Below are 27,052 nucleotides of genomic sequence, written 5' to 3'. Positions count from 1 at the left end.
AAATAATATATTATTAGTGTTTTTAGTAAATATATTTATTATAATTTTGTGTCTTTGGATTTGTCTTCCTCGGGAATAAGATATTTTATGATAATCTTCTTCTTCATGTGCCGTGCTCGATTATCGAACGTTGGCTATCAAATTTGCTATAGTAATTTTGTTAACGGCAGCTCGGAAAAGGGATGCAGAGGATCTGTTATACCATTCTCTCAGGTTTTTAAGCCATGACGTTCTTCTTCGACCTGGCCCTCTTCTTCCGTCTACCTTGCCTTGTATTATTAAATGGAGTATATTATATCTCTCTGGGTGTCACATAACATGGCCAAAATATTCAAGTTTTCGATTTTTAACTGTTCTGACGACTTCTGTGACTTTTCCCATCCGGTGCAAAACAACTTCGTTACGAACTCTATCCACCCAACTTATTCGTAGGATTCTTCGGTATACCCAAATTTCAAAGGCTTCCAATTTCTTGAGAAGAGTATCTGTTAAAGTCCAACCTTCGACACCGTACAAAAGAGTAGAGAACACATAACATCTCACTAATCTAATTTTAAGATTCAAAGTAATGTTGTTTCCACATAAAAGTTTATTTATCTTAAAGAATGCAGCTCTGGCCTTCTCTATACGTATTCTAATTTCTTTGCTCATGTCCCAGTTCTCATTTAGATTACAACCAAGGTAGGTGATACTGTTAGTTCTTTCTAATTGTTCACCATAAGCTGTTACTACTTCCGGTTGTATTGGCGTCTTACTGACAACCATCACCTTGGTCTTTGCGGTGTTTAGCTTGAGTCCATATTCATCACACGTTGTGGTAATCATATTAATCAGATGTTGAAGTTCTTCATAATTGCTCGCAATTAACACCGTGTCATCCGCATATCTCAAATTATTAATATTGACGCCATTCATTTTGATACCACATTGAGCATTATCCACTGCTTTATTGAAAACAAACTCAGAATAGATGTTAAATATTAGTGGGGACAAAATGCAGCCCTGCCTTACTCCTCTTCGTATTTGAAGTTCTTCAGACGTGTCCCAGCCAATCCTGATGTTTGCACGTTGATGCCAGTAAAGATTTTTGATAATGCGTAGGTCTTTATCATCAATACCCACTTTCTGAAGAATAGCAATCATTTCCGTATGTTTTACCCGATCAAAGGCCTTCTCAAAGTCAATGAAACACATATAAACCGGATGTCCGACATCTCTGCATCTCTGTACCATAACCTGAATACTAAACAGTGCTTCTCTGGTCCCAAGGTTATTGCGGAATCCAAACTGTGTATTACCAAGCTGTTCTTCTATTTTTTGGTACATCCTAGAGTGCAAAATTCGTAGAAATATCTTTAAAACATGACTCATCAAGCTAATGGTTCGGTAGTCACTACATCTTTTCGCGTTTGCTTTTTTAGGTATCGTCACAAAAGTCGACAGCAGCCAATCCGTTGGTATATAGCCAGTTTGATAAACTTTATTAAATAGATGAAGGAGAGATCTTTTACCTGAATTTTCGAAGAGCTTTATTATTTCATTCGGTATTTCGTCTGGTCCCGTCGCTTTTCTGGTCTTTGCTAATCTTATTGCTTGTTCAATTTCGTCCATAGTTATGTCAGGTCCTGTAACTACTTCGTTAATTTCAAGCTCGGGCCTTTCATCATTAAACAGTTCCTCAATGTATTCTTTCCATCTGTCTATTTTATCCAAATCAGTGATAATCAGTTTTCCGTCTCTATCAACGATGTTATTTGCATGTTTTTTGTTCTGACCGGTGAGTTCTTTTATTTTTTTATACATATTAAATGAATCATGTTTTCTCTGCAACTCTTCAATTTCTAAACATTTTTTTTCAAAGTACATTTCGATGTTTTGATTCTTAAATTTGCGTCTTTTTTCCATCAAATTCAAAATCTCATCGTTCATCCACTGTTGCTTCTTTTGATTTTTCTCTTTGAAGTTTGAAGTTGAGTTGCTTATAATCGTTTTGATTTGGTTCCAATGATCCTCGATGGATTCTTGTTGTTCGCTATTCTCAAAATTGCTCTCTAAATTGTTTGAAATCCCCTGACTGTTGTTTCTAATAAAATCGGTATCCAGTTTGCTAGAGGATCGTGGTTGTTTTATCCGTTTAAGTTTTAATTTTATTTCGGCTAACAATAGATTGTGATCAGATGGCACATCGGCGCCAGGATAGGTTTTTACAGACTTTACTGCATTTCTGTAACGCTCACTGATGGTTATGTAGTCAATTTGGTTTCTTACGATATTATTGGGGGTATCTGCTTTATGATAATAGTAAGTATATTTAAGTACTTTTATATACTTCACTTGGTCTATTAAATTTGTCAGTATGTATGAGAAATCTTGTAACCTGTCAAAGCAAAGGGAGTATAGCTCAGTGGTAGAGCGTGTGACCGGAGATCGAGAGGTCTCCGGTTCAAATCTGTGTGTTTTCTAATTTTTTTTTATTTTTGGTATTGTTTTAATAAAATTTTTTGGAAAGTAATAAGTAAAAATTAGTTTAATCTTTAAATAAAATACAAATAATCTGTTGAAAGTATATTTATTTTGTTGAAATCATATAGGTACTAGAAGTATAACTTCTTACGTGCGTACAAAGTACACACACATTCTTTTTTTTTTGTTATTTGTTTACTATAATTTTTTTTAAACGTATTGAAATACCTGTTGCATAATTTTAAATGAATTACACATCTTTTAAAATAAAAACACATCTTTTAACTGAACTAGTAGGTTTATGTATTTAGTAAGCTTTAAATGTGTTGAATGCTGAGTACTTTGACTAAGTTACATAGTTCACAGTGGAAATTAAATACACCAGATTGATAATGTGTCAGTAATTTGTTTACTTGTGAACTTAAATAATTAAGTTGTATGTACTTACTTGAAAATAATTACTGCACTTTCACGAACACGAACACATTCACTCATAACAACGAGAAATAACGGAAAAACATTTTGAAAGAAATTATAGTAAACCTCTCCATTTAGTGATCTGCCATAACTAATCAACAATAAATAATAGGTAATGAACTCACGATTCGCAAACGTTTTCGGCATTGGGACTAAACAGGATTCTTCCAGACTATCTGTTGTATGTTTACTAAAAGGAAGTCTACGTTTAAATTTTCGTAACTCACAGAGTTGCCAGATTTTAATTTGCATACCAAAATGTATTTTAATTTTTTGGTCAAACGATTGCATTTAGAAAAAAATGTTTTAAGAGTTTTTTGCTTTACATGGTGCCCTCTACCTATACCTTTAAGGAACGCACTATTTTCCGAGACACCCTGTATTTAGTATGAACATTTTTCTATTTTGAGAACATTTAAACATTTAGAAATGTGATATTTTGGCAATTTCATATACCAACATGAACATTTGGGTGTGATAAAGCTGTTTTCCAATTGGGAAATGGTTACCGCGTTTACTCATACCAGAACAAAAACAACAAGGAATTGATGAATTCCAGTGCTGTTTGGACATGTTTAATCGGAATAAGCCGATTTAGCTTCGGTATGTGACAATGAATTAACATGGTCCATTACTTTACTCCGGAATCCGGAATCAAATCGGCAGTCATCTGAGTTGACAGCACCCGGAGAAAGCCGCCCAAAGCGACCAAACATGCAACAGCAACAAACCGTAGGAAAGGTTGTAGGCGCTGTATTTTGGGACCCGCAAGGAATTATTTTCATAGACTAGTTGAAACACGGATAAATAATCAATACCAATATTATACTATTATACGACTACTATATTGATTTATTGGAGCGTTTTAAAACTGAAATCGCAAAGAAGAGACCTCATTTGGTAAAGAAAAAAATGTTTTATCAAGACAATACGCCAATACAACAATGCACGATTTGGGCTTAGAATTGCTTTTTCAATCATCGAATAGTGCAAATCTAGCCCCTAGCGATTACCACCTTTTTCCGCCGAAAAAAATGCTCCATGGCAAAAAATCACTCCGATGAGGAAGTATCGCCGAAACTGAAGCCTAGTATGAAGGCAAAGATAAATCGTTTTACAAAGGTGGCATCTAAAAATTACAAAAGCATTGGAATTAGTGCAGCCGATATGTGAAACAATTGTGCATTTAATGATAGAAGCATACAATTTGGACAACATATACTACACATACAGTTGAGTCCGGGAATCTTTACCCGTGCGTAATCATTTAAAGCATACGAAATAAGTCGATGATAAGTCGGAAATTGAAATTTACTAAACGCAACAGCAAGTCACTTACTGTCACTTGCTGTTGCGTTAAGTAAATTTCGATTTTCGACTTATCATCGACTTATTTCGTATGCTTTAAATGATGATGCACGGGTAAAGATTCCCGGACTCAACTGTATAAAGGTTTAAAATTAGATATGAGGCTATCTCAGAATTTGCCTTTTACAAAAATGGCGAGCATTCGAAATGGCGACTATACATATGTGACTAATAGCACGATAACTTTTGAACGAGATGTTCAATTTCAACCAAATTTGGTATATATGTTCTTTTTTTGATGTATAAGATCGAGGTCTTGAACCGGAAGAATCGGTTTACCAAAACTTGTGTTTTTCCTGGTTTTTATGTAAAAATATGTTGTTTTTTTTTCAATTCTTTCATCCTGTATATATTAATTTTTCAAAAAGTTAATACCGCCATTGAAAATACATAGCGTAAAAATGTTTTTTAGGAAATATTTTGAACTTTTAGAATGCATAACGTATCTTCACATGTATCTATGTGCGGCAGATTCGTGGAAATATTATAATAATTATTGTGAAGTTAGTGGTAGAAGCATATAATTTGGACCACTTATACTACACATATAAAGGTTCGAATTTAGATATAAGGTCATTTCAGATTTTGCCTTTTACAAAAATGGCGGGCATTCAAAATGACGACTATACGTATGTGACTAATAGCACGATAACTTTTGAAGGAGACGTTCAATTTCAACCAAATTTGGTATATATGTTCTTTTTTTAATGTATAAGATCGAAGTCTTGAACCGAAAGAATCGGTTTACCAGAAGTTATGTTTTTACTGTTTTTTTTTTATGTAAAAATATGTTGTTTTTTTTAATTCTTTCACCCTGTATATATTAATTTTTCAAAAAGGTAATACCGCCATTGAAAAGAGTGTAAAAATATTTTTTAGCAATATTTTGATCTTTTTAGTTATGTTAATTACCATTTAATAAATGCATAACTTATCTTCACATGTACCTATATGCGGAAGGTTCATTTTGAATGCCCGCCATTTTTGTAAAAGACAAAATTACCATTAAATGCACAATAATTCTTAAATTATTTGCACGAATCTGCCGCACATAGTTTCATTGGTAAATGTGAAGATAGGTTATGCATTTATTAATTGGTAATTAACATAACTAAAGAGTTCAAAATATTTTCTAAAAACTATTTTTTCGCTCTTTTCAGCGGCGTTATTACCTTTTTGAAAAATTAATACATACAGGGTGAAAAAATTAAAAAAATAAACAACATATTTTTACAGAAAAAATCAGGAAAAACACAACTTCAGGTAAACCGATTCTTCCGATTCAAGACCTCGATCTTACACATCAAAAAAGGACCTATATAACAAATTCGGTTGAAATCAGACTTTTCGTTCAAAAGTTATCGTGCTATTAGTCACATAAGTATAGTCGCGATTTTAAATGCCTGCCATTTTTGTAAAAGGCAAAATCTGAGATGGCCTCGCATCTAAATTTGAACCTTTGTATGTCTACTATATGTAGTCCAAATTATATGCTTCTACCATTAAATTCACAAAGATTCTTATAATACTTGTACGAACCTGCCGCACCTAGGTACATGTGAAGATAAGTTATGCATTTATTAAATGATAATTAACATAACTAAAAAGTTCAAAATATTTCCTAAAAACCATTTTTACGCTCTTTTTAATGCCGGTATTAGCTTTTTGAAAAATTAATATATTCACGGTGAAAGCATTGAAAAAAAACATATTTTTACATAAAAAATCAGAAAAAACACAACTTCTGGTAAACCGATTTTTCCGGATCAATACCTCTATCATTAGACCGGGCAGTATCGTCACCCCCGCTAGCGAAATTATCCCGATTCGATTTTTTGCACAAACTTACTCAAAAAGAGGTCCTTATAACATATCCACAGGGTGCCGGGCGGTGCCGTGGTCGAAAAATTGTTTAAAAAATTTTTTTTAAACAAATTCACAAAAATAATTTTTTCATTTCGAACAAATTTTTTTTTAGATAAATTGTCTTATTCTGAGCAAAAAAGGTCTCTTATTATTTTTTTCTAAAATTGATTGTTGTCGAGTTATATGCGATTAAAAATTTGAAAAATGCGAAAATGGCCATTTTCAAGGCTTAATAACTCGATTAAACATTATTATTATGAAATTCAAAAAGTTACCAAATCAAGTTTCAAATCCCGTCTTTAAGTTCCTGAAGAGATTTTTGTCATTATTTTATTAGAAAGCTGTTATTTTTAATTATTAACAATTAGCGCTATAGTCCAGGATTTATCGTCACCCCCGTTAGTGAAATTATTCCGATTCCATTTTTTTGCAGAAACTTACTCAAAACGAGGTCCTTATAACATATCCACAGGGTGCCGGGTGGTGACGTGGTCGAAAAATTATTTAAACAATTTTTTTTAAACAAATTCCCAAAAATATTTTTTTCACTTCGAACAAATTTCTGAGGACATTCTGAGCAAAAAATGTCTCTTGTGATTTTTTTCTAAAATTGATTGTTGTCGAATTATACGCGATTTATTATTTGAAAAATGCGAAAATGGCCATATAACTCGACAACAATCAATTTTAGAGAAAAATCACAAGAGACCTTTTTTGCTCAGAATAACCCAAATTATCTAAAAAAAAATCGTTCGCAATAAAAAAATATTTTTGTGAATTTGTTTAAAAAAAATTGTTTAAACAATTTTTCGACCACGGCACCGCCCGGCACCCTGTGGATATGTTATAAGGACCTCGTTTTGAGTAAGTTTCTGCAAAAAATGGAATCGGAATAATTTCACTAACGGGGGCGACGGATACATCCTGGACTATAGCGCTAATTGTTAATAATTAAAAATAACAGCTTTGTAATAAAATAATAACAAAGATCTCTTCAGGACCTTGAATAAGGGGTTTGAAACTTGATTTGGTCACTTTTTGAATTTCATAATAATAATGTTTACTCGAGTTATTAAGCCTTGAAAATGCCCATTTTCGCATTTTTCAAATTTTTAATCACATATAGCTCGACAACAATCAATTTTAGAAAAAAATGACAAGAGACCTTTTTTGCTCAGAATAAGACAATTTATCTAAAAAAATTTTATTCGAAATGAAAAAATTATTTTTGTGAATTTGTTTAAAAAAAATTGTTTAAACAATTTTTCGACCACGGCACCGCCCGGCACCCTGTGGATATGTTATAAGGACCTCTTTTTGAGTAAGTTTGTGCAAAAAAATCGAATCGGAATAATTTCGCTAGCGGGGGCGACGATACTGACCGGTCTACATATACATAAAAAAAGAACGTATGTACCAAATTTGGTACATTACAATACTAGTCGTTGTTGTATACTGTTGTTTACAATACTAGTCGACATTTTTCATTTTTAATGGCTGCCATTTTTGTAAAAGGCAAAATCTGAGATGGCCTCCTAATTTTGAACCTTTATATATGTAGTATATGTGGTCCAAATTATATGCTTCTATCATTAAATGCACAAATTCTTATAATATTTGCACGAATCTGCCGCACTAAATGATTGTATCGTCGCTATAGAATATTATTTTTATGAATTAGAAATAATTTTTGAAAAAACTGTTGTTTTATTAGTTAGGCACGGGACTTATTGATCGACGTAATAGTTTTACAAGCATTTCTTGTACAACATTGAACCAGTTATCTCATCCCTTCCCCTACACTATTTTTAAGCGACTTTTTGGACGTGTGGTTGCCTAATATATGTACTTGTTGCATAATAGCTCTTTTATTTAACAAAACTTTAACGAGATTGTCACCTGTAGTTATAAAAAAGCTTTTAGAATAAAAAATTATGATATGTACACATATTGTATTTTCCATGCCGCCATAAAAGTATACTTATCGTTTTTCGGATATTAATCATGTTCTATATCTTTTTTGACGCGAAAGCTATTGGAATTTATTGAAGCGTTATAAATTCAGAATAAAGACGCTTACATTAGAATTTCATGTTATTGGAATATCTACGTGGGCCGTACAAGGATTCATCCCTAACCTATTCATGTTCCCTAATGAAGTAATCATGTGTATTCAAACATGTTGAGATTGAACGAGAATTTAATTGTTTTAAAGAAAATCAGAGTGAGGTCCTGTTTTATTTGTATTTAGAAAGAAAGTTCAATGGGTATTGATTGTAGAATCTCAGTTTTTCAATCGTCTAATGAAATTGAGAGAGTTTATCTAATGTCTTATTAGGAATCTTTATTTGTAGTTTTAGCTTCTGACTTTGCATTCATATTAAAGCGGTAATAAAATTCTTGTTCTGTGTTTTAAAAAAGACGAAAGTATAGTCTAAGTAAGAGCTATAGTAGAAACAATTTGAGACCCTTTTTTGTTTCCACCGACCGGTTTAAACAAAAAGGAGACCCTTTTTTGTTTAGGCCGATAGCCGTTTTAGCCGATTTAGCCGTACAGAGTGAATCGTCTGTGGTATTTTAGGTTAGTTGGAAAGCAGTTCTTTACTAGAGTGTAGGCAGGGCCGTAACTACCATTGGGCAACCGGGGCAGTGCCCCGGGGCCCCGCCCAAGAAGGCCCCCGGTTGGTTGGCCGTGCATAGATTGTAACGAGGCCAAAGAAACTTTTTAAAGTACTTTCAGTATCTAAAGTTCTACTTCGAGTTGTCCGATTGTAATAAGTACACGCCTTATTAATTCTAACAACTTCAATGGTCGATTTTAACCTGTTTCACCTGCACCATTATAAAAAATTTTGTCTTAAAATTTTTCCATGAAGTCACCTCATTTTCTTTGCTTTCAAACCACAAAGCAGCTCTGTCTTTTATATGGCTTCTTATAATTTCCTTGAAGTCCTCAAGTTCTGCATATATGTTGGAATTTGTTTTTTAAGATTTTAATGAAAGCTACTGGATGTCGTTTTCTAATATACCCACCAAATTGGGTTCTGCTCTCATTAGAGCTGTATATAATTACTTCTCGACAGTCTCCTCCTTTTTGACATTTTTCTATCTCCTACAATTTTTCTTCCACTTTTGCCATATCGAATTTTAACGCATTCTCGGATTTTTCTTCAACCTTTTCAATTTTCTGTATCTTCTCAGCAATCTGGTTTACCTCTTCCTGCATTTTCTCTAAATAAACCTTCATATCTTCATATTTTTTCAACTTCCAACGAACAGTATCGTTCGTTGGGAGGCACTGAAGTCCTCATACCAATCTGAAAGATGTTCCTAAAAAGTCACTCTAAAACCTCCCAATCCAACACGCTGGGCTAGAAGATTTGATGCAGTCAATACATTGCAACACAGATTTTGCATGTTTTGAAGTGCCTCTCAATCTAGTTCTGACAAGTAACCAAAGAAATGAAAGAGACGAACAACACAACTAAAAAAAAAATCATTCAAATTTGTTTTGTTACTAGTTGTGTAAAATAAAATTCTTGAAATCCTCAACATTGTCTCGAAATCACTGCAATCAAAATCTTTGGACCTTTTAACAGCTTACAGTTTACTTGTAGATAATTGTTTACTGATGAGAGGATAATTTGAAACCTTCTTTGAAGAGGCTTTCATGTGTCAACGTTGGGGAATACCAGTAGGGTTCGCTCCAAAAATAATGCAGAAGACGAAAAACAATTTCGATGAACTGTGTGAAGATGAAACACTTCAAGATCCCAAGTCATGCTTTAGAGTAACCGTGTTTCACTCAGTGATCGACACATTATGCCATCAGCTAGACACTCGCTTTCAAAGAATGAAAGCAGTGTTAGATACCTACCGAATTGTTCAACCTGATTTTATTTTGAATATGCAAACTAACAAGACCTTCAAAACGAAGCAATCTACTTCGTTAAACGTTTTCCAGATGAGAGATGCCCCCCCCCCCCTTCCGATGGGGGTTAAACCCCGAGACCACCCGGTAGGGTGGCAACTGTGTACTTACTTTCATTTTACATTTAACTATATTTTTATAAAGTTCTTTTAGTATCAATAATTCTAAGAATAACAAAAGCAATTACAGAGGTTATTCTATATCAGTTATCAATGCAAGCATGCAGTAAAAGGGAGGGTCGCTGTAAGGTTAAATGTTAATAAAAGTCTTTGAACTCAGCCTTTTTCAAAATTAGGTGTTGAAAAAGATTTAGCTTATATTATAATGTAATAATGCTTGAAATATTCTCTACAAAATACTTTTTTTTTTAAATATTATACCTTGAGAAATAAGAGAATTATAGTCGAAAAACCAATTATTCTTTTTTTTAATTTTGGAGCAAGCATTTTGGAGCACCACAGGGGATGCGTATATGCGGGAAACCAATCATATTATAATGGAGTATACGTAGATTATATATTTGAATCTACATGAAGAATAAAATTTGTCAATCAATCAAATCAATCAAAAATACTAGTCAACCTGCCCCTGAAGTGTTTTTGCAAATGATATTTTTTAATTGCAAAACAAGATGTGTGTCACTGTTTTGCAATGCAATATGTAGAACCTTTCATTCCATCCATTCCATTTCATCAAATTTAAATAAAAAAATTCGAAATATATATACATCGAATTTATACGTTGGTCCTTCAAACCGGATGTTTAAAATTCTGAGCATATGATAAAGAAACACTCTGGATGCATTACAGCCAGCCAGGCAACCTTATAAGGTCAAATATCAAAATATCAAAAATCAAAGAATTGTATTATTACGGTTACTACATTTAAAACTCACTACTAAATACGTAATTTTTCTTGATAAAACAAGGGTGCTGCCTTTCACCGACATTATTTAAGATCTACCTCGAACAAACTCTAAAACTTTGGAAACGCAAATGCAAAAACATGGGATTACCGATCAGCAACAATACAATATACACTTTGTCATTTGCAGACGACCAACTTGTACTAGCGCAAGACTACGATGATATAGAATATATGACAAGGAAATTAATAGAGGAGTACAAAAAAGGTGGTTTGGAAATAAACATAAAGAAGACCGAATATATGTGTATCGGTGGGACACAGCAGGACCTTACACTGGGGAATGGCGAAATTATTAAACATTGCGACGCATATAAATACCTTGGTATGACCATCACACAAGAAGGAAGCGTAGACCGGACGATAGAAGAAAGAAACAACCAGGGAAGAAAAGCAATTACCCTTCTCAATAGCATCCTCTGGGACCAGTCAATATCAAACAACAACAAACATAGAATATACAATACAATTGTTAAGAGTATAATCACTTACAGCAGTGAAGTATGGCAAATAAAAAAAAGATACAAGAGAAAACTTGAAGCAACAGAAATGGATTTCTGGAGGCGCTCAGCAGGAAAATCAAGATTAGAAAGGGTAACCAACAACAGAATTAGGGAAATAATGAATGTGAAACACACAATAGTAGAGGACATTAGTACCAAACAGCTTAGATGGTATGGACACGTACAAAGAATGTTCGAAGAACGACTCCCGAAACAAATCCTAACGTGGACCCCTCATGGTAGACGAAAAAGAGGAAGACCCCGCCTGAGTTGGAGAGAAGGCATAAATCGAGAAATGAGAGAAAGAGAATTGGATGAAGACCTTTGGATGGACCGAAGTGAATGGCGACTAGGCATCGGAAGACGTAGGAGAACGTTTTAAAACCGATATATATATATATATATATATATATATATATATATATATATATATATATATAAAATGAATAATTTTGGGGAATGCAGTCAATGTGTTTTGGGCTGATTAGAAGAGAAACACGTTGAACTTTTGTCATATATAAAAATATATATATATATATATATATATATACATCCCGCTATCATTATGTCATCTTTTCATGTTGCAGTCATTTGGCATCACCAAGAAATACTATCATTTTCGAATTTTAATTCGTGTATGTTTGTTGAGCGCATTTTTTAACGCCCTGTATCGTTCTCAGTTTTCTAAAATTTTAATTTTAAAAATTTAAATTACATACAAAAATTTTTACACTTCATAACCATTTTGACTTCCACCACATAAAAATGTGTATTTCCCATCATTTTGCCGCTTTTCGACGTTGCCACGAGTTAAGAATACCGATCTTTTGAGGACAGGTAGAAAAGGTCTATTGTAAACTTAGAGGATGGAATATTTTGGTAAAATATTCCATCCTCTCAGATTATAAACTACATAAAAGGTAGGTTCTTTACCTGTTCAGCTGGATTACCAAGCAAGGGTCTAAATATTTTACGAGTTGAATTGTGTTTATTTGATTTCATCTGTTAAATTAAAATTTCTCATACCGACTTAAAATATTTGTTTGAAAAATTCATTTTATATTTTCGTTTAATTTACTTAGGGTTTTTGGTCAGAATTTTGAAGAAACGCTTGGTTTGACATAAAATTTGGGACACGTACCTATAGCTAATATGTTAAAGAAAAAAAGTGATATTGTGCCGATATGTGCTTTTGATCTGGAGGTGAGTTTCGTCGGTTATAGGGTATGAAAACAAATACGTTCAAATAAGTCCGGAATTGGATAAACTGACTAATTCTAAGCAACTTCTATTTTATAGCGTTTTTCACTAAGTCAATAATTTTAGAGATATTTGCGAGTGAATATGTTCATTTTTCAACAAAAAAAAAAACGTTTTTATACGGTTTTTCGCAAATAACTCAAAAAGTAGGTACTTTATTGAAAAAAAATTAGCAAATAGTAAATATAGCTTATAAAAAAGTGAAAAAATGGTATATGTGTCAGGTCTGTAGACCCAGTAGAAGCAGAGTTATTGCTAAGCTTTGTTTTAAAACCAAGAGGAGTAGGTAAACTAAATGGCAGATTCACACCCAAGAAAGTCACTAGAAATATCATCAGATAAATCTTCTTTTTTGGTTGATCATATCGGCCTTTGACGGTAATCTTGACTAAAAATCTAAAAATAAAAGGAAGAACGCAGAAAATACAAAAATTGCTGATAAAATAAATAAACTGACCTATGAAATGCCAATAGTGTCAAAATTTGATATGAGTAAAATTGCCTGAGGTTGTACCAATTACAAACAAGGTGTACGGCGCGGGAAATTTGAATGACTCCTCTTGTTTAAAAACAGACTATAGTGAAAAATAAGCTCTTATATCTCAAATTCCAAATCGAATATTTTAACGTGAAATAAAAAAAATGAAACACTTTTCTGGGAAAACTTATTACAACTTTCTTAAAGTGTTTAAGAAGACGTTTATTTTTTTTTTAAGTTTCCAGCAGCAAGAGTAAGCAGGTTACGCTCAAAATACAGTTGTTCCTTTTTTTTTTTGGTTAAAAATATTCTAAAAACTCCCTCTAATTAACAGCCCAAATGGAATTAATCGTTACCACTTCACAAGTAACTTTATGTATTGTTTGTGTTTGTAAGTTTCATCAGTTCAAAGTGCTTATTTGTGGAAAAATTTGGTTTTAAAGTAAATTTTTTTAAATCTTTAATTTTGAAAAAAAGACTTTTGTCAAAATAACTTAAAAATTATTAGTGATAACAAATATCTTAAAGAGTAAAAAATGTAGGTGTTGCTTTTTTAAATATTTGGAATTTTTTGATTTTCTGGAAGACAAAAATTGGTTAAGATATGGCTGTTCAAAATTTGCATATACATACTCGTGACTAGTGATTCGTTCGAGGCCTTTCAACAAAACCCCTTTCAAAAATAAGCATTTTGAACCAATGCAACTTACAGATCATATACAGGGTTTCCCCGAAAATAGTGCGTTCCTTAAAGGTATAGATAGAAAGCACAATGTAGAGCAAAAAATTCTTATAACATTTTATTCTAAATTCAGCCGTTTGACCAAAAAACGAAAATACATTTTGATATGCAAATTGATACTCAATTAGTAAATAAACAAGGGGTCCCATTAGATTAAATTTCACAGTCACAGGTTCTTCTACGCCATGTTGCCAGGTCATATAAATTTATGAAAATAAAAATTTACTCTTATGGAGAACAACGTAATTTTTGTTGAAACGGTTGACTTTAGGAAAAAATGTGACAACACCTTTTTGTTCTAAATTGTGTATTATATCCACACCTTAAAGGAACGCACTATTTTCGGAGACACCCTGTATAAACAATACATTTATCTAAAGTAACGTGTGAAGCGGTAACAATTAATTTTCATGACTTTCTTTTGCCAAAAAAAAGGGAACGATTTTATTTTCAGCGTAACTTGCTTACTTTTCACGCTAGAAACTGTTTTAAAAACACCAAAAAAAAATTTTTTTAAACACTTTAAAAGAGTTATGATGAGTGTTTCCCGAAAAGTGCTTTATTTTTTTGGTTATTTTACGTTGAAATATTCGATTTGGTATTTGACGAATAAGAACCTATTTTTCATTAGCTGCAACCCTGCTTCTACTGGGTCTACAGACCTTATACTGACACCTCTTTTTCATAAGCTATATTATTGCTAGGAATATTTTCTTCGATAAAATATGTACATACTTACTTTTTGAGTTATTTGCGAAAATCCGTCCAAAACGTGTTTTTCTATGAAAAATAAACATATTCACTCGCACATACCTCGAAAAGTATTGACCTAAAACTTTTATAGAACAAAATTTGCTTAGAATTAGAATTAGTCAGTTTATCCACTTCCGGACTTATTTTGCACGTATGTTTTTTCACCTCCAAGAAGGGGTGAAAGTCACATCCAGGACAAGAGAACATATCGGCATAATCTCACTTTTTTCTTTGGCATTTTAGCTACGTGTGTGCCAAATTTTATGTCAATCCAAGCGGTTCTTTAAAATCTGGAGGTTTTGCGATATTTTATCGTGAGTGAATGGAATAATAATTATTACAACGGCAATTATTGCCGTTGTCACTTTTAGATAAGAAGTCATTATCACAATGATATAGTCAGGTTAACTGAATTGTATAATTATTGTTTTTATCATTAAATGTGAAAACCTAGAATTATCCATGTCTGTCCGTCAATAAACACAACTCGTCTATTAGTAGGACAGAAAGAATGACAAATAAGGTGTCAAATGAAAGCCTATAACCAAAATATGATATTACATGTGAGAAGTTTGACCTCGGACTGCCTGTTCCAGAGTTGCAACCGAAAGTACTGTTTTAAATTCGTCGAAATAGTACAAACTATTGGTCAACACGACTAAGAAAGACCAGAACAAATACATACTTCCGGTTTCATGCCTGTCTGTTCGTCCATATCTGTAGGTGAACAAAATTCATCCGTCATATCAGCTGACAAAAAGTTACACGAAGGGTTCAAATATCGACTGCCGGTTCAACTTCCGGTCACTTTTTGTGAAAAATTAGAACTTACGATGTCCAATTGCTTGTTACAATTTTTTTTATAAGTGTTCTACTCTATCTATTCTGACTTTTCATTAACTTACTTAGATCACATATAATTTAATACAGTTTTGATGTCAGGGTCTTCAAAATTTATGTGGTGAGTTCCGGTATGTGATGAATGAAAAACGACTCCATAAGCAGAAGAAAAAAGTGTTCTCAAGACCTAAGACAATACATCGACTCACAAGAGCGTTGTGACAGTAGCAAAAATTCGAGTTGGGGTTCTAATTACTTTCTCATGCGGCTTACTCTCCTGACTTGGCCCCCTCCGATTATTAAGTGTTCCCAAATCTGAAGAAATGATGGGCGAGTCACAAAGTTTCACAAAAAAGCGAATATTTCGCGAAATGAACGTCAGATCGAAAAACTAAAAAATGCGTGTTCAATATTTTTCAAAAGTCTATCGAATGATACCAAAAACGAACCCCCACGGAAAGGGGTGAGGAGTAAATTAAAAATTTTAAATACGAACCCTGCGATATTTCGCGAAATAAACATCAGAGTGCCAGTGTGTGCTTTTTTTCTGGGGATGAGTACCACCCCCTTCTCGAGTGTGAAAAAATATAGGTCCAAATAAGTCCGTAAGTGGATAAACTAATTAAATTCCTTGTAACTTTTGTTTTTAGATGGTTTTTCGCAAATAAATCAAAAAGTAAGTATTTGATCGAAAAACTATTCCTAGAAAATATAAAGCTTATAAAACAGTAAAACAAAATGATGTATGTATGAAGTCTGGACACACAATAAAAACAGAGTTGGAGCTAATCAAAAGTTGGTTCTTATTCGTCAAATTCCAAATCGACTAGTTCAACGTAAAATGTCCAAAAAATAACGCACTTTTCGGGGAAAACCCGCCACAAATTTTTTAAAGAGTTTAAAAAAAGTTTTATTTTTGTTATATAAAAAGTATCTATTCTATCACCATCAGCATCAAAAGTAGACCGGGCAGTATCGTCGCCCCCGCTAGCGAAATTATTCCGATTCGATTTTTTTGCACAAACTTACTCAAAAAGAGGTCCTTATAACATATCCAAAGGGTGCCGGGCGGTGCATTGGTCGAAAAATTGTTTAAAAAATTTTTTTGAAACAAATTCACAAAAACAATTTTTTCATTTCGAACAATTTTTTTTAGATAACTTGTGTCATTCTGGGCAAAAAAGGTGTCTTGCCATTTTTGTTTAAAATTGATTGTTGTCGAGTTATATGCGATTAAAAATTTGAAAAATGCGAAAATGGCCATTTTTAAGTCTTAATAACTCGATTAAAAGTTATTATTATGAAATTAAAAAGTGAGCAGATCAAGTTTCAAACCCTTGCTTCAAGGTCCTTAAGAGATTTTTGTCATTATTTTATTACAAAGCTGTTATTTTTAATTATTAATAATTAGCGCTATAGTCCCGGATTTATCGTCGCCCCTGTTAGTGAAATTATTCCGATTCGATTTTTTTGCACAAACTTACTCAAAAAGAGGTCCTTATAACATATTCACAAGGTGCCGTGGTCGAAAAATTGTTTAAACAATTTTTTAAACAAATCCACAAAAATAATTTTTTCACTTTGAACAATTTTTTTTTAGATAATTTTGGACATTCTGAACAAAAAAGGTCTCTTGTCAATTTTCTCTAAAATTGATTGTTGTCGAGTTATACGCGACTTAAAACCTGAAAAATGCGAAAATGGCCATATAACTCGACAAAAATCAATTTTAGAGAAAAATCTCAAGATACCTTTTTTGCTCAGAATAACCCAACTTATCTAAAAAATCGTTCGTAATGAAAAAATTATTTTTGTGAATTTGTTTAAAAAATTGTTTAAGGTGATACAGTAGCGATCAACAGGTAGCCAAAACGCGTTCCAAGATTGCGGCTGTAATTTTTGAATATTTTTTCAAGATATTTGGCACACGTATCCGTAATATAATAAAGAATGGCGGTACAGAGCCCAATTTGAAAAATATATTAGGTAATATTTGAAAATTATTCTGTAATTAAATACAATATTAAAAAAACGAGCCTGTACCGCCATTAAGAAGAACAAAAAAATACACTTTCTTCAAATAAACTTTTTTATCCGATGCCTAGATTTTGTGTCATTTTGGAACTACTAAAATGTTTTATTTCATTAGTCCAAAACAAAATTTAAATTTTTTAATTCGACAAAATATTTCCACGCACAGGCTGTGGTCTGTATTAATTCGAGAACCAAGAGAGACAGCTCATTAACCGCCTTTCATTTTTTCTTAGAAAATAAACGATCTCTACACAAAGTACTTATAGGATAATACGCCGCCGTTATGAAATGATTGTAGGATGTTAAAATGACGAAGGATGTTTTACCCGGAAATCCGAATTTTATATACTTTTGTTATATTTAATACCCTAATAGCACACGACGTCCTTTGGACGTCCAAAATAGGTCAATTTTTGGTCCTAACGTCCATGGACCATAAACGGACGTCCTTTGGACGTCCGACGCTGGACGTACTTCGGGTGTACTAAATATGTACGTCCTTTGGACGTCCGGCGTTGGACGTCCGGCGTTGGACGTCCTTCAGGTGGACTAAATATGTACGTCCTTTGGACGTCCGGCGTTGGACGTCCTTCGGGTGGACTAAATATGTACGTCCTTCGGACGTCCGGTGTTGGACGTCCTTCGGGTGGAATAAATATGAACGTCCTTTGGACGTCCGTACTCGGACGAAATACGGACCTTTTCCAATCGTCCATATTGGACATATTCTACCAATAAGGGGATTAAACAGCAAAATTATTTAATAAAATATTAACTTAATTATGTTAATAAAATAGTTGTAAATGGAAAAGATTATAAATCATATTTAATTCAAAACTGTATATGTAGTTTAATATCTAATACATGTTTTTGTTTTTATGTAAAGTGTGAAAATCTGATCGGTAAATTATTCGTTATGTCCACTCTACATCAACAATAAATTGAACAAGAAATTGACTAAGTTATTCAAGGCCAAATTTGACGAGTACAAAATGTATGAGTTGTAAAAGAAAATGAAGGAATTTGATGAAATAGAACAATTGGATATGTTTTATTTTGTCAAATTTCTTTATTTTCTGTTTATTCACGGCAAAATTGGAAGTAGAATTGTGTTTTGTATAAGCCAAATTTGACCTTGAATAACTTGTCGTCAATTTCTTGTTCAATTATTGTTGATGTAAAGTGGACTTTATAATGTTTTATTATTCCCGTTACCAAGATGATAGAAGTTTGGTGGTTAAATCTAATAAGCAAAAATATAATTTTTATCAATGTATCCTTACTACAGATGAATATTGAGAGCATCTTTTTGAAGTTGAGCGTACGTGTGCCCAAAATAGGTCCAGTTTTAGTCCTAATGCGGATGGACTATAAATGAACGTCCTTCGGACGTCCGACGTTGGACGTACTTACGTGTTGAATAAATATGAACGTCCTTTGGACGTCCATTGGACGTCCGTGCTCGGACGTCCGTTGGACATTGACATCGATCCGTGAGCGTCATCTGCAAAGAAGAAAATCACAAGCCAGGACAACCAATCCCAATAGTGAGTGTTTCAAACTTTTGTGTTGTGTTGTCAAAAGTTTATTTAATTATTTATGTTTTTCCTTACATACTTACATATTTTTTCAAGCTTTTTGGTATATTTTTCATATTGTTTACTATATTTCGATAAAAAAATTCTTCGCAGTTTTATCCTAATCAACATCATCATCATTCTATCCAAAAAGGCAAATCGCCAAAATCGCAATTTTATCATAATATGATATGTATATTTGCATTTTACCACATTTTTTCGATGTTTTGAAACATTTTTGTATATCTTTTGTGTATCTATCTATATTTTGTATATCACCCCTCCTCGGGGTGAAACTCACCCCCCAAATTCACATACTAATTTGTAAGTACACATACTTTGTAAGTATGGAATAAAGGTTGCGTAATATTAATCAGTTTATCGAAGTCCGGACTTATTTTGAACGTTTTTCACCCCAGAGAAAGAGTGAAACTCACCCCAGGGCAATAGCACACATTGGCACAATATCACTTTTTTTCTTTGGCATGTTAGCTATGCGTATGCCAAATTTCATGTCAATCCTTTAAAATTTACAGCAAAAACCATCAAAGAATGTAGTAATACTTGTTTTCATGAAGTCGGTGATAGAGTTTGACAAATCTTTATGGTTGTTAAATATCTTTTAATTTGTGTATTCGATTTTTAAAGGTAGGTACTATATACGTCCATTTGGCACAATAAAAAATAACCTTCGACCGGTACATATTGCTTGTATCGATGCTCGGTGCATTGTTCAGTCATAAATTTTACCTGTCCCTATAGCGTCGGCCGTCGGGTCCTATTGTAAATTATTATAATAATAGTCCGTCTCGGTATTTTATTATTTCTGTCATAAGTATCTCTGTGGAAATGCAAATGCTGCTTGTAACATCCCAAAAACCAGCTCTACTATTAATTGTACTCGTATAAATAAGTGTATAATATGTACCTACCTACTTATTTATTGTATTCATTTATAGACCTGGATCCCGCGTAATAAAAAAAGTTGATTAACAGCAAGCTGAAAATTTGTTAATAGCTTCACGGTGTCTAGTCGGACAAACTTTGATGTACGGGAATACTGGAAGCGGGGAAGTTTTAATTGTGGAACAGGTTAAAAACTTGGAACATCAGACTACCGAAAACGTTCCATGTATTTTGTCGGACAGAACTTCCAATTCATTTGTTACCATTTCATTAAACTCTTATGCAAAAATCAGACTGCGTACCAGTCTACTTTTATTCTCTTAATATTTTTACTTAAAAAAAGTGTACTACAATCATCTCGCTAAACTTAATATAACTGTTTTCGAGATAAACCCATTTTAAATCTGCGATATAACATAATTTTTTGCATAATATTGTAGTTAAATCCGAAAAATCAACTTAAAACCATAATAATAATTGTGCCAATTCTCATTTATGTCATTTATATTTTTGGAGATTTTTATGGTTTATAAGTTATTTTTCGAGTTTAGCGAGACGAATGTAGTATATATTTTTTAAGTAATAATATTAAGAGAATAAAAGTTTTGATTCGAAAAGTATATGTAATGTAGAGTTCCCTCAGCGATGTGATATAATATTATTACAGTATAGCTCCCCGTGCATGACAAGCTTATGGAGGTAGCCCATATAGCCTAGGCTATAATATTATTAAAAAAATCACTTAGATGGGACAATGGCTTTAGGAAATTCGAGACATCAAAAATGGCCCATTTTTAAGGTGGTGCGTTAATTTCTTGGAGAAATGTAATTATAATTTAATGTAAATAATCTAATATCCAATAATTGTAAATTAATATAAGATGTAATATAAGTTCCTTAAAAAATATATTTTTTATTTCCCACAATACATTCTCCACAGGTATAAATATCGTCTCTAGACGTCCACCGAACGTCCTCCCAGGACGTTAGATGGATGATCGGCAGCAATACATTGGACCAAACTGGGACGTCCTATGAAGGCCCAATTGACGTCCACCGAACGTCCCTTCGGACGTTAGGTGGACCTCCATTGGGCGTTTGGCAACGTGGAATTTGGACCAAAATTGGACGTCCTGTTAAGGTCCAATTCACGTCCCCTAAGACGTCCGATTAAGATCCAATTTACTCCGATTAAGGTCCAATTTACGTCCAATTAAGGTCCCATTTACGTCCGATTAAGGTCCAATTTACGTCCGATTAAAGTCCAATTTACGTCCGATTAAGGTTCAATTTACGTCCGATTAAGGTCCAATTTACGTCCGATTAAGGTTCAATTTACGTCCGATTAAGGTACAATTTACGTCCGATTAGGGTCCAATTTACGTCCCCTAGGACGTCCGATTAAGATCCAATATATGTCCCCTCGGACATTAGATGGACGTCCAATGGACGTTCGGTAGCGCGACATTTGGACCAAAATAGGACGTATAAAGGACGTTCCTCGGACAAAAACGGACGTCCAATGGACGTCCCTAAAGTCCGTGAAGGACGTCCATTGGACGTCCTTGTGCTATTAGGGTAGGTACCTACCTATAATTCTGGTGATTTTTTAAATCCTCTATTGTTAAGAGAATTTACACCTTTAGCCAAAGTTTTACGATTTTCTAACGGAAATTAACAAGTTATTTTAAATACGCACCAATTATCGATGTTGAAAGGAGTTTTTCAAGTTATAAAAATATTTTGTCTGATCAAAGAATATGTTTCCTCGTAAAGAATTTGGAAAAACACATTGTAGTGAATTATAATCGAAGATATATTTATAGTGATATTGTTGTTTTATTTTAAATAGGTAACTATTGGTAGCAGTTTTTGTAAAAACTGTGAATAAATTGCATATATAAAAAATGATTTTATTTGAAAAATAATAAATAAGATTACTAAATAAGACAGAAAATTTGTGGTTTCCCGAAATGCGCATTTTTTGAATTTTTGTGCATATCTTGCGCATATTTCGTAATTTTTTACCGCATATATATGCGAATATTTCATCAAAATTGATCGCATATAAATCCGCTCCCTAGTCATTGTATTCTGTTGGCTGATTCCAATGATTTGAGCCGCCGTACGACACGTTGGGACCAATGGGAGTGAAGATACGTAACTAATACCTATCAAGAGGTTTACTCAAACTTCTTTTCTGTACTTATACCTACCACTCGGTATAAGTACAAAAAAGAAGTTTGTGTAAACCTTTGCACAACTGTGTAAATACTAAAGAAAAATCTAAAATATTAAAAAAAAATAGTGGAATCCGTTAATCTGTTCTCGAAAAAATTAGCTATGAAAATGAGCATAATTTTCTATATCCCTAACTTTTGACGAGCAGTTTAGCTTAAATGGGGAAAAGCGGTAAGCTTAGACCAAACACCAGTAGGAGGCATTCAATTAATTGAGGAAAAAAATTAAATGGATAACAATATTCATTTCAGTTATAGAAAAGGCATTGCCCCGCTAGAATGGTTGAAATCACAAGTAACAATTAATAGTCCTACAAAAAAGACAGGCGCTTGAAAGTGATAAGACCATTGAACAATAAGCCTGCGAACTGCCTTTTAAACACATTCTTAAAAATAATCCATAACACAATTAAAAAAAGGTTTGTTAAGAAATTCTTTTATAGACTTCAGAAATTCAACAACTTCTCCTGATTATGTTTAAAAAACGTACGGAATGCACTAAATGAAAAAAAGAAGAAAAAGATTTATCATACCGTTATACTCTAATATATTCTTACGTTGAATATTTGATGCTTCCCTGTAGAGTATAAAACGGACAGTTGTGTTTTTCCCGTGAGCTGCCTTGTTTAGTCTTCTTTGTCGTTCTATTCGTTAAATCCTATCCTCTCAAGTCACAGCGTCAGAAAGCAGTGGGTATATGCAGTGAACGGGAGGCCTATGTCGAGCAGTGAACGTTGGGGCCCTTTCGCGTTTATCATATGTAGAGAAGTCGCTTGTCAAAAACTGGACGTATGTAATCGTATTCTATTTGTTAAATACTCTCACCTAATATGTCATACCATGTGTGTTAATCCATTTTATTTCTACAATTTTAAAGTGTTATTACATGCCGTCATTTTCATTTGCCTACACCATCTTATTCTGCCAGTTAAATCCCATCATTTCAGACGCTGTACGTCACGATTGAACCAATAGAACCGTAGATACAAGACTAAGGCCCTTTTGACATGATGCTGTAATTGATTTTCATACGTCATTGTATTATATTAGTCAAATCCAGTTATTTTAGGTGCTGTACGCCACGATTGGACCAATAGGAGCGAAGATACGTAAATAAGGCCCTTTTGACATATTGCTGTATTTGATTTTTCTGTGTCATTGTATTCTGTTCATTAAACCCTACCATTTGAGCTGCTGTACGTCACAATTGGACCAATAGGACTAGATATACATAACTAGGGCCCTTTTGACTTGTTGCTGTATTTGATTTTTCTGTGTCATTGTATTTTATTTGTCAAGTCCTATTATTTGAGATGCCGTACGTCACGATTGGTCTTATAGGACCGAAGATACGCGACTAAGGCCCTTTTGACATGAGGTTGTATTTGATTTTTCTCTCATTGTATTCTGTTTGTCAAATCCTATCATTTGAGGTGCTATACATCACGATTGGACCAACAGGACCGAAGATACATAACTAAGGCCCTTTTGACATATTGCTTGTTTGATTTTTCTGTGTCATTGTCTTCTATGATGTCTAAGGCATATCTCTGATATGCCCTATTTTTAAATTGGACTTCGTAAGTCCTAGGTTTTCACCCACAAGCTTTTATTTGTCATTCTACCCGGTATAATGGCGGAGGAGTTATATTGGCGGTCGTACGGACCGACAGAAAGAGTACCCAGCTCAAATATCTCACCTTTAGTACCATCCTTGGATTATAAGCTTTCATTTGACACCTCATTTATTATTATAGCTGGTATAATGACAGAGGAGTTACATTCGCGGTCGGACGGACCCACCGACAGACCGCCTAGGTCAAATATCTCACCTTTAGTACCATCCTTGTATTACCAGCTTACATTTGACACCTTATTTGTCGTTCTGCCTGGTATAATGACGGAGAAGTTATATTCGCGGTCGTACGGACCGACAGAAAGATTGTCTAGGCCAAATATCTCACTTTTAGTACCATCCTTGGATTATAAGCTTTCATTTGACACCTTATTTATTATTCTACTTGGTATAAAGACGCAGAAGTTATAGTCGCGGTCGTACGGACCGGCGGAAAGACAGCTTAGGTCAAATCGCTCACCTGTAGTACCATCATTGGATTATCAGCTTTCATTTGACACCTCATTTGTCATTCTACTTGGTATAAAGACGCAGAAGTTATAGTCGCGGTCGTACGGACCGGCGGAAAGACAGCCTAGGTCAAATCGCTCACCTGTAGTACTATCATTGGATTATCAGCTTTCATTTGACACCTCATTTGTCATTCTACCTGGTATAACGACGGAGGGGTTATATGCGCGGTCGTACGGACCGACGGAAAGACAGCCTGGGTCAAATATCTCACCTTTAGTACCATCCTTGGAATATAAGCTTTCATTTGACACCTCATTTGTCATTCTACCTGGTATAATGACGGAGAAGTTATATTCGCGCTCGTACGGACCGACAGAAAGATTGCCTAGGCCAAATATCTCACCTTTAGTACCATCCTTGGATTATAAGCTTTCATTTGACACCTCATTTATCATTCTACCTGGTATAATGATTGAGGAGTTATACTCGCGGTTGGACGGACCGACGGACAGACCATGTAGGTCAAATATCTCACCTTTAGTACCATCCTTGGAATATCAGCCTTCATTTGACACCTCATTTCTCATTCTACATGGTATAATGAAGGAGGAGTTATATTCCCGGTCGTACGGACCGTCGGAAAGACAGCCTAGGTCAAATATCTCACCTTTATTACCATCCTTGGAATATAAGCTTTCATTTGACACCTCATTTGTCATTCTACCTGGTATAATGATGGAGGAGTTATATTGGCGGTCGGAGGGACCGGCGCACAGATCGCCTAAGTTAAATATCTCACCTTTAGTACCATCCTTGTATTATAAGCTTTCTTTTGACACCTCATTTGTCATTCTACCTGGTATAATGACGGAGGAGTTATATTCGCGGTCGTAGGGACCGACGGAAAGACAGCCTAGGTCAAATATCTCACCTTTAGTACCATCCTAGGATTATCAGCTTTCATTTGACACCTCATTTGTCATTCTACCTGGTATAATGACGGATAAGTTATATTCGCGGTCGGAGGGACCGAGTCACAGACCGCCTAAGTCAAATATCTCACCTTTAGTACCATCCTTGTATTATAAGCTTTCTTTTGACACCTCATTTGTCATTCTACCTGGTATAATGACGGAGGAGTTATATTTGCGGTCGGAGGGACCGACGGAAAGACAGCCTAGGTCAAATATCTCACCGTTAGTACCATCCTTGGATTATATGCTTTCATTTGACACCTCATTTGTCATTCTACCTGGTATAATGATGGAGGAGTTATATTCGCGGTCGTAAAGACCGACGGACAGACCGCCAAGGTCAAATATCTCACCTTTAGTACCATCCTTGGATTATCAGCTTTCATTTGATACCTCATTTGTCATTCTAGCTGGTATATTGACGGAGGAGTTGTGGTTACAGACAGACGGACAGACGGACGTGGATAATACAAAGTTTTCACATTTTTTCAAAATTGGGTGAAAACAATAAAACATGATGCCAGACTGATTTCTTTATGAAAATAATATATACATTCTCAAATTGTCTATTTTTCGTTGTGAATAATATTGTATTCAACAGTGATGCCAAATTTCTGATGCCAAAATGATTGATAATGAAAGTGGGATATACGTTTTCATGTATATAACGGCAGCGACAAAACGGTAAAACACTGAACTAAATGTATATAATATTTTCACTGTACGATCATTTTGGACTCAAACATTTTATGGAATAAACTTATATAACTTAGTAAGAGGTAAACAAGGAAAGCTGATATATTAAAGTAACATCAAGGAATCAAATCTCTAACTACCGAGCTGATTAGACTTCTGGTAGCAAGTACAGGAATAAAGTTATTAAGGTAGTGTAAAGTGGCATCGATATACAGATGCCACTTTGCAAGACGATGCCAAATCGATGGTAAATGCATAATGTATCGATGTCAAATTGATAGTAGGATGTATATATATATATATATATATATATATATATATATATATATATAAGATTATGGTATTCTTGATATATATATATATATATATATAAATATATATATATATATATATATATATATATATATATATATATATATATATATATATTCTTGATTTGCACTATAATATTAAAAAAAACTTACCACGCTTTTGTTCGTCTGGGCGCTTTGGGAGCTGCCCGTTTTTTGCCAAATTAGCAATGCTTCTTTTGTAGTTAGAATCATCTTCTTCGTCTGGAAGAGTTTTAATGTAGCCGGCCCTTGCCAATGACTGCAAGTTTCTTTTTTGTTCCGGTATTGCATTCCACCTGGAAATATAGAGATTCATTTTAGATGGAGGTCAAGAGAATGATTTAATGAAGCTGCGATGATTGTCTTTAGCAGTTTTCTTGTTAAACCTCAGCTCTTGTTAAAAGTCTTTGTAATTAAATAAAAATTAATTAAAAAAACAAAGATTGCTTCTCGAAACTCTTTCCTTGCGTAATCTTAGCTTTTATTAGAATTTTATTGGATTCTAAATTTAATTACTTTTATTTATCGTACAGCAATTCAGACAAAAAAGAAAATATTAAATTAGTAAAATTACCAATTTAACCAATTTTTTAGGTCTT

At 33.8% G+C, this 27,052-nt stretch overlaps 1 protein-coding gene across 2 annotated transcripts in view; it reads right to left on the bottom strand.

Annotated features, from left to right (window-relative positions):
* Nucleotides 1-27,052, bottom strand: part of LOC114325383 (neuropeptide-like 1) — a 290,871-nt gene that overhangs the window by 54,650 nt on the left and 209,169 nt on the right. For both annotated transcript variants that reach the window (XM_028273444.2, XM_028273445.2), the window contains exon 3: nucleotides 26,586-26,749. In XM_028273444.2, coding sequence (XP_028129245.1) covers nucleotides 26,586-26,749 — 164 coding nt within the window. The remainder of the gene's footprint in view (nucleotides 1-26,585; nucleotides 26,750-27,052) is intronic.

This window comes from Diabrotica virgifera, chromosome 6 (assembly GCF_917563875.1).
Source record: "Diabrotica virgifera virgifera chromosome 6, PGI_DIABVI_V3a".
Taxonomy (NCBI): domain Eukaryota; kingdom Metazoa; phylum Arthropoda; class Insecta; order Coleoptera; family Chrysomelidae; genus Diabrotica; species Diabrotica virgifera.
This window is presented reverse-complemented; position numbering and strand designations above follow the sequence as displayed.